Source organism: Microtus ochrogaster, chromosome 15 (assembly GCF_000317375.1).
Source record: "Microtus ochrogaster isolate Prairie Vole_2 chromosome 15, MicOch1.0, whole genome shotgun sequence".
Taxonomy (NCBI): domain Eukaryota; kingdom Metazoa; phylum Chordata; class Mammalia; order Rodentia; family Cricetidae; genus Microtus; species Microtus ochrogaster.
In genome coordinates this window covers 43,802,928-43,812,216 of record NC_022017.1, presented here as the reverse complement: position 1 = coordinate 43,812,216, position 9,289 = coordinate 43,802,928, and the positions used below count along the sequence as shown (strand labels likewise).

Sequence of the window (9,289 nt, the reverse complement as noted above, 5' to 3'; positions counted from 1 at the left end):
AAGCAAGATGATTGTGTTGAATGATGGTGCTACTGCCATGTCAGCCTACAGTTCAAGTTTACTCTCTTTCCAGCTATTTATAAAGCATATCCCAAATATTCTTAAGTCAACCTGCAGTGCCCGGGTTAAATGTGACATACAAGCAAAGCTAGGGAATGTAAGCACCAGTCTGCAGCACAGATGGAGCTCGTGCCATTTCTGATCCTGGGAAACAAGAGAAGCTCAGAGCTCACAAGAGTCTTCCCATTCTAAGTTAGGGGTCTTTTGTTGTTCATTAGTTCTGTTTCTTTTCTGAGGTAGACGATGCTCGAAGCTACTATATAGCCAAAGATGACCATGAATTTGTGATCCTCCTGCCTGCACCGCTCGAATGTGGGGATTACATCACAGGCCACCATGCCTAGCTGGTGTTTATGTGGTATTAGGGATCAAACCCAGGGTTTTGTGAAAGCTAGGCAAGCAAGCACCACACCAACTGAGCCACATCTCCAGCCCGCAGGGCCCTTTCTGATTCTTGCTGTGCTGTTTATTTTTCACTTTCTTGGGCTAGGGTCTTACTCTGTAGCAAAGCTAGCCTGAAATCTGCTGTACAGCCCAGCCTGGCCTCTGCTTCCCCAGTGCTAGAATTACAGGAGTTCACTACCATGCCCAGTAAGTTGGGATTCTTTTAAATAACAATAATAATAAATTCATGGATTATAGTTCTAATTTAATTTAAAATTAATATTAAAATACCTTATTACTACTAATAAATACAAATGGTCAACTATTTCAATAGTTTGCTTATTAAGACTGTTTACTGGTTATTATACAAATTTTTGTGTTACATTTGCAAGGCATGAAACAACTAATTTATTTCCTTGATTTGAAGGCACTTTTATTTATGTTTTTGAAATTAGGGCTTACTTTACAATTAATATATTCATTTAATGTAATTTCTACTCTTCTCCCCCCCCCTCAAAAAAAGCATTAAACTAATGGAGAGCCCTGAAGTCACTAGTGTTCTATAACTCTGGTGAGTGAGTTAGCATGTCATTATATTATCTCTGCTTCTAGGTAAATATAATGTAGGTCCAGACATAACTTGGTTCATGGCATACAACTTGTAAGCGTCTGAGTTGGGGCCTTGATGTCAAGACCCAACAACTTGAAATACTTGAAAGACTGCAATCTTTCTATCCTAAATAACTCAACTACCCAATGCCTTATGGTCTTCCAGTTCTAGGAAAAAAGGAAAAATCATTTTCTATAATTAATTTGGGAGAAATCACTTTTCAAAATGTTCTGCTAAATACTTGGGGGTGAGGGGCTAGCAAGGAGTTAAACAATTTAGACTATTCTTAACCAACTGAGATAGAAACCAGCTTTAGTGTTCATAAAGGAGGGAGCACTTACCTCAAGACAGTTGTGGAAGCTGAGATAACATACCTACAGAAAAGCACAATACTAATCAAAGCAAATGGTGCTATATGGTTTTTAAAAAATGAAACATTGTGCAGGCTCCACAGGGGCATATAATCTCAGCAAACACTAAAGTATAAGGAAACTGCCACCTCTTTTGTAATCAGGAGCAAATACGAAGACACTCCATCCCTGGGAAGTACTTGATAGTAGAAACTGTGGACAGCCCAGCAGTGAGGCTTAGCACACTTGCTGTGTTTTGTTACCCAAACTAGAGAAATAGCACTTTAGACTTATAGTTTGAAAGCACCACACTACACAAAATTAGTCTACAGGGGAGAAGGAAAATACCTTCAGTACTTCAAATTGTGAATGTACAATTCTAAATCAATTATCCCACAATTTCTCTAAGCTGCCACAGATGGAGTGCCCAGGGAGAGGCGTCTGCTGCAGAAACTGGGAAAGCACACCTTCTGTGCTTTTCGTTCTTGCATTGTTTCTGCATCTGAGGGGCTGATGAGGTGTGAAACAAATGATGTCTCTAGTTAATTCGGTTCCCTGCTTCTAATATTGCTCTCTCTGTAGCTTATTAGAAAGGCTTTTGATGGTGATTATTCTACCAATCTGGCTATAAGTGAGCGACGTTTCACAAGATGGCTCAGAGAGTCTGTTTCGACCATGTCTCATAAAATGATTTACAGCCAACGCTCCTCATGCACACATATTACCCAATATGCCACCAGGTACAAGGTGCACAACAGTACTCCGCCAAAACATATTAATTAAAGCAAGTGACTGAACCAGTATGCAGTTCAGGCTGTGCTCTAGAACCATGCTCTTTCAACCAACGCTGCAGGTTCTCTCTACTCGGATGTCTGGAGAGCACCTCCAGATTTAATACTGACCAAAGCACAACCACAGTCCACACTGCCAACCAAACCCAGGGCCCTCAGAGCATAGCATTCCCATGCTCATAAGGACCTGTGCCAGTCACTCCTGAAAAGCAGTGCTATCCTTGAGCCCGCTTTCCTTCTCCTCCTCACCTTCTGTATCCACACTAACTGCCAAATCTATCCACAGCCACCTGGGTACCAACCACCATGTTCCTTGCTCTGATTTGAGAGCACCAGGGATGCCTTGCTCGGGGTTGTGTTCAAATCCTCTCAGGCATTACTGGTGCTCTCAAATCAAAGTTCAAAGGTAGAGAGTATTTGCCTGGCATGGGCAATGCCCTAGGGCCCTACGTTTGATCCTTAGCATTGGAAAAAAAATTAAAATTTAAGTCTCTTACTATGAACTACCAAGCCCTCTGTAATCCAGCCCTCACCTACAGTCCCATCTTTGCTCTACAGGACACACCCCTGGTTAACTCCCTGTCTTCATCTCCCAGGCTTCCCCACTGCCGCTGGCTCTCTACTCCATACCTGGTCCTCTTTCTGTTCCCAGTTCATTATTCCTCGTCTCTGGAAGGTGAGGTCCAAAGCCAGACCCAATCAAAGATATTCTTCAGTATCCTTAGACTTTTCAGAAACACCAATGTCTTAAATCATTTTCCTTAACAATGTGCCTCCCTCTGTTTTTTCCATAGGATCAGGAACCTCTGTCTAGTTCACTATTGTAGTCAAGTGCCCAGAACATCACAAGCACGCAATTATTCCTGTCAACTCAAGCAATATATAAGCAGCTGCTAAATGCCCAGCACTAGTCTAGGTGACACAGGCAATCGTAAAGGTCCTACAAAATCTTGTTCTCTGATGGGAAGTGGACTAACAAATCCCAACAGATGGCATGTGGCAGGACAAAGTGAAGGTGAGGGAAATAGAGTTAAGGAGGAACACTGATGGAGAGCATCAGAGGCCTTAAGAGGAAAACGCATGTGGGCAGAGGCATGAAGGATACACAGAGGTAAAAGAGCGGGCCGTGATTATCTTCCTCAGTAGAGAAATAACATGTGCAAAAGCCCTGGGGTCGACTTAGCACAACAGCAAGCAGGCAGGCACTAGGGAATTCTAGGGAGATGGACAAGACATGATTTATGTTTTAGGAGGCTCACTCTAGCCTGCCCACTGAGAACAAAAGAACCAAGCTGGCATGACGACAGCTTGCCATGGAGAAGGAGAAAGCCCTGGGTCCTGGATATACAGCTGAGGTGGAGTCAAATGGACGGATCTTCTTGATGGATTCTGGGCTGGGAAAAAGAAGTCGAGGGACTGTACAAGGTATGTATCTCAATGATAGCACACGTGTCTATGTTATGCCCTGGGTTTGACTCCCCTGCACTGGAAAAGAGAGAAAAAGCAAAAAAGAACTCAGGGATGTCTCTATGACTGTTAGCTTCAATTCCTCTAGCAAAGCAGTTGCTGTTTACTTCTAGGGCAAAGACAAAAAGGAGATTTGATTAGATGTCGACTGGTCACCAAGTGGTGATTTCCACCACTACACTAGAGATACCTGTGTACCTGACAGTCTCCCATTGAAGTATTTATGCCCATGGCTGGTAAAGATCTGCCTCCCACGGTTAGGGAGCAACTACAGAGGGATCCTATCATGGATTCCTGAGGCCTATCGCAACATCTAGGTCAGGAAAACGAGAAATCAGCAAAGGAGACTAGAGAATAACACCCAGTGGGGAGGAGAAACTGAAAGCCAAGGAACTTGTACCGAGATTCATATCTAATCTTGGAATCTTGAGTTTCCCCTGATAAAAATTTTATAGCACAGAAGCGATAAAAAATAACCTCTGGGAAATTAATATTCTTTGGCCTGGAATAATAATCTTGAGTGTTTTCCTGGATGCTTAAGGAAACTGACATCTCCCGTTTCCTGAGTAGTTAATTCATTCACTGATACATTTAACTACTCTACACCAGGTGCTGGGTTGGGGCCCGCAGGAAATACACAGAAATTCACACTTTTAAAAAAATCTCCGACCTTAAACCACACCTCTAAGTCGGAGAGAAACTGTAAACATACGAGCCATCCATTTAGAAGGCTGTCAAGTAGACGCCGCTGATTAAGAGGCACCATCACGGTGGGAATTGAGGGAGGGCAGAGGACGTTAAGGCAGCTGGGCCCAATCTGCCATGAGAATGGTAACTATCCCTAACCTACCTTCTCACTAGTTCCTTCAGAGTGCGGAAGGCGGGAAGCCCAATCTTGCCAGACAAGTATAGTGAGTCACTTCCCAGGACACCAATCTGCGACTCTAAGCTATCCCCGTCTTAGCTCCAGACCCCAGGACCTCCCCAGACCCCAAGGACCCCGCCTTAAACCCCTGGAGCTGGACGCACTACAGATCCCACCAGCCCCAGCGCGCCCCGCAGCCCGCCGAACCAGTCCTGCCGCCGCAGGGACACCTGGGGGCTGTAGTCACCACTGCCAGACGCCAGCTACTACCTGGAAGCGATAGAGGAAGGCTTCGGGCCAGAGGAAAAAGTAGGCCGGGCTGATAACACCGAGCTTGCCGATCAAAGGAACCGCGACGGTGGCAGCAAACCAGTAGCGCGTGATGGCCGGGATGCTCCTGAACCAGTCCCCGATGTCCGACATGGTCACCCGTCAGGTGGCCGGCTGCGCAGCGCGGCGCGTCCTCCCGTGCCCACCCCGCGCTCCTCGACCGGCTCGGCCAGGGAAAGTAGGAGCGCAGCCGCCGTGCAGGAGGCGGAGACCGACGGACGTGGCGCCACCGAATTCGGACGAGCCAGGCAGAGCTCACAAGAGAAACTTCCTCTTCCGGTGGCCGCAGACCACGTGACCAAAGATGCCCTCGCGGATTAAAGAGCCAGCGTCGTTTTTTTAAGAGGAGAACCGAGGCTCGGCGTCCTGGGGTGGGGCCAAGCGGGACAGGCGGGGCGACGACTACGTGCCTAGTGGGAAACAGTGGTTGCCCAGAGCAACGGCAAGACTTTCAAGCCAACCCGGAGGTCACACGCCCTTCACCTAGTTCTCGATGGAGGTGTAATCTGAGTGGGTGCCTCTTGGAGAGTTTATTTAAAGGGAAAGGGGGAGCTAAAGTGGCTAGTTCCCATTTGTTCCCAACATCAGCAATTTGTTCACCATTCCAGGCGGGTTTCTGGACACTGGCGATGCCATTGCGGCTGTCACACGGTGGCTGCACCTGGACTTTACAGTCTCCGGGTAGACAGATCAAAGAGTAAAAAAGAAGAAAATGTTCAGAGAAGGATATGATAAAAATAATAATAAGAAGATGATGGGGCACAGTGCTCCGGAGGACTGGAAAATCTTGAGGCAACAGATTGGAGGCTGCATTTAAAAATGGACATATTCAGGGCCTTCTGAGCAGAGTGGCTGGACAAAAATCTAGAGAAAGAATTTTTCCCGAAGAGAAAAGACTGCTTTTGACAGGAATGCCAAAGGAGCTGAAAGGGTGTTTGGCCTTGGTTTTTAATCTCGTTCGTTGAGGAGCTTCAAGTTAGCTCCAGATGAAGGTGATTGCTTTACAACACACACACACACAATTGGTGGAAAGATAACAATTTCGCTAGAACTTTCATTCTATGTTGTTCCTCTTGTTTTGGAGCTAGGAATTCTGGTTTAGAATCACTAAAACCTTCCATAGAGAACACAACTGTAAACTGACCTACGATGAACAAAATATTTGAACTTACTACAGTAAAAGAGATTGCTCCCCAAAGAAACCTGGACCCATCTCACTAAACAAAAGCATCATTGTTTGGTGATGGAGAAAGAGGGGCATGTTGGCAAAGCGAGAAGAAGCAGTGCTTTGTGGGTGCAAAGCAAAGTAGAGCAGAACTGTGTGTAGTGTTTGATTAACATCAGGCTCGGACCTAAAACAAGAAGCAGACTCAGTGAGGGGGGGCAAAAAAAAAATCCTCAAACTTAAAACAAATGGGATCTGAAAAAAATATTTCACTTTGTAGATTAATTGAGAATTTTAGGTCCACCTGGCCCAGGTGGCTCACATCTTCCAAGCAAAGATAGGGTCCAGTGATGTGTTTCCAGTTTCCAGTGTTGCATTATTTCAAAGGATTTGGTCACTACCTTCTTGAGGTTAAGAAATGCACATTTTGCAAGATAGAACAGTGCTAAGTATTTCACAGTTTAGTGAGAGGCACCAAATTTGGGGTCCTGAGGAATCTCTAGTAGAGAAAGTCTATGAAGAAACTTCATGCATAGTCAGGAGAGTTCAAACGGCACAACCTTGCAAGAAGGTCATTGTACCTGTCTCTTCCTGTCCCCGGCACTGCCATTTTAAATAAGGTATAAGGAATAAGAAACACCGGTTATCCAGCGTGGCTCTGGAAAGTTCCACCAATGAGCTCATCAGTCCATGTGCATGAGAAAAGAACAGGAAGATCATCTAGCCAGAACCCAGGCTGTGTTCCCAGATTCACCGAGTAAGCCTTCTAGACTTCACTGCCCGCTTTAAGAACACTAGAGGGCTTGTCGTCGTTGATAGTTGCTGTTGTTTGTGATTTCAAGACAGGGTTTCTCTGTGTAGCCTTGGCTGGCCTGAACTCATTGTTGTAGACCAGGCTGGCTTCAGACTCAACAGAGATCCACCACCACCGCCTGGCTTAGAAACAGCAGTTTATGTGGTGAGAAAAACCACTTCTCTGCGAGACCATGATGTGAAAACCACGTGACCTCTCAGGCCTTTGGTTCCCTTGCCTGTCGTGGAGCTGGGAATCAAGCTCCTGGAACTCTAGCGTTCACACAAAAGCACACGAGTCCGAGGCAGGTGTGGTGGGACAGTCGTGCAATTGCAGCATGCAGGAAGCCGGAGAGCGAGAGTTTCCGGCCTCCCTGAGCTGCACAGCAAGGCTCTGTCTCATAAAAGCAGAAAGATAAAAATAAGAAGAGACTGGGGAGCTGGCTCAGCTAAAAACACTTGTTTCTTCAATGGACCTAAGTTCGATCCCCAGCACCCCAGCTAAGAACACTCGTTTCTTCAGCTTGATCCCCGGCCCTGTTATTCAGAGCAAATCATCCAGTTGCTACACCTTAAACCAAATATCCTGTCACCAAGGCAAGATGTACAGCAACGTCACATTAGGTCAAACATTCCGTTGTTTGACGTTGTAGGAGCAATAATAGCTCCAACTCTCTGACTTTATGTCAAGATGGAGAAGAGCCACTTCCACGGGCTCCCACAACAACCATCCATAAGTCTGGTTCCAGGGAATCTACTGCCACCTTCTCACTCCTTCCAGTACTGGGCATACACATGGTGCATATACATATATGCAAGCAAAACCCTCATATATGTGTGTGTGTGTGTGTGTGTGTGTGTGTGTGTGATTTTAAAAGCATTTTTAAAATAAAAATCCACTCCCTATTGTTTCTCTCAAAAGCATAAATTAGAAAAAAAATAGAGTAAAACCAGCAGCCAATAGCAAGTGACTAGCTAGAACTGCAGTTCTGCATTGTGCAGCTCTCTGATGCTGACAGATGGGGAGTTGGTAACTCACAGATTCTGTTACACAGAGGAACACAATCCTAGCAGGATGCATGACACATAATGGCATGTCTCTTTAAGAAGGTCACAGCATATTGCCAATGTGGAATTAATCCTTACGTTAAATAACAGGTCGATTAGCCGCACCTTGCAAACGAAGCTGAAAAGAATCGTGATATTCCCAGTAGAACCAGTCCTTTTAGTCACAGTTCTGGAAAATTTCCAAACTCTGGCACTCTGGTCCAGGGGATAAGGGATCTGTTGAGCAGTATAGAAAGTATTTATTTATTATCCTTGATGCCTGGGTATGCGTGCCTGCACATAAAGATGTGTGTGCATGCATGCACGCGTGGATTGTAAACTCAGCCTGTTAAAAATCAGCCTGAACTCCGGTCCTTCTTCTGTTGTTTGCTAAGTGTATGATGTGGACAGTTCACTCACCTGACTCCTCTGAATGGAAAAGATGAGACTGCGCTGAGCGCATACGGTACGCCATGTTCTGTGCTTGCGCTCTGCATATATTATCTTGCTTCACATCTTAACACCCATCGATGAGTACTGCAGTTTATGCAAACTGAAAAGCGGGTGAAAGTTCTGCAAAGTCACAAACAACTCAGTTGTCACCAAATCCATAAAGCCAAGCACAGCCACACACAGTTATAAGCCCAACCACTGAGAAGCTGAAGCAGAAGGATTGTGTCCGTGAGTTCAAGGCTAGCCTGAAACCTTATCTCAAAAATCCCAAAACAGGGAGGCAGCAAGATGGCTCAGGGAATAAAATCACTTGCTGCCAACTTTGACAGCCTGAGTTGGATCACTGTAACCTCATGTGGTAGAAAGCGAGAACTGACACATGCTAGTTATCTTCTGACCTCACATGGGTGGGGTGGCAGTCATGTGTGTATGCACACACACACACATGCACACACACACACACATAAAATTTTAAAATTTAAGCGCAAATTTTAGAAATCTACTTAAGCCCAACTAGACAGCCCGTCTCCTCACCACAGTGCCTTTCCTCCAAGATAAATGGAGAGATTTTAAAAAGTCCAAAGTATCTGACAGGGGGCCTGGATTTGTTCCGCTCGGCAAAAGACCTGGATACAGGAGGCATTCCGTGCTTAATAGATGAATGGGCTGGACTGTCTGGAACAAAGAGTGTATGTAGAGTTGGGAAGAAAATAATTTCTAAGCTGAGTTTGGCAGTATACAACTGGAATTCCAGTTCTCAGGATGCTGAGGCAGGAGGCTCACAAGTGTGAGAAACAGCCTGTGTTATATAGTGAAAATCAGTCTCAAATTTAAAAAAAGGAAAAGAGCAGGGCATGTTGGTGTGAGCCTTTAGTCCCAGCACTCAAGGAGCATTCAATTTCTTTTAAACAATCCCTGCAAGTCAAAAGAATCAGGATAACACCAATCTAAGCAATAAATACGGCTACTCATCAA

The 9,289-nt window shown here is 45.3% G+C and overlaps 1 protein-coding gene across 1 annotated transcript in view; it reads right to left on the bottom strand.

The window, feature by feature from the left end:
* The window catches only part of Derl1 (derlin 1), a 26,580-nt gene extending 21,455 nt beyond the window's left edge, over window positions 1-5,125 (bottom strand). The window contains exon 1 of the mRNA XM_005354594.2: window positions 4,798-5,125. Within this exon, the coding sequence (XP_005354651.1) occupies window positions 4,798-4,950 (153 nt within the window). The 5' untranslated portion in view covers window positions 4,951-5,125. The remainder of the gene's footprint in view (window positions 1-4,797) is intronic.
* Between the last annotated feature and the right edge of the window lie 4,164 nt (window positions 5,126-9,289).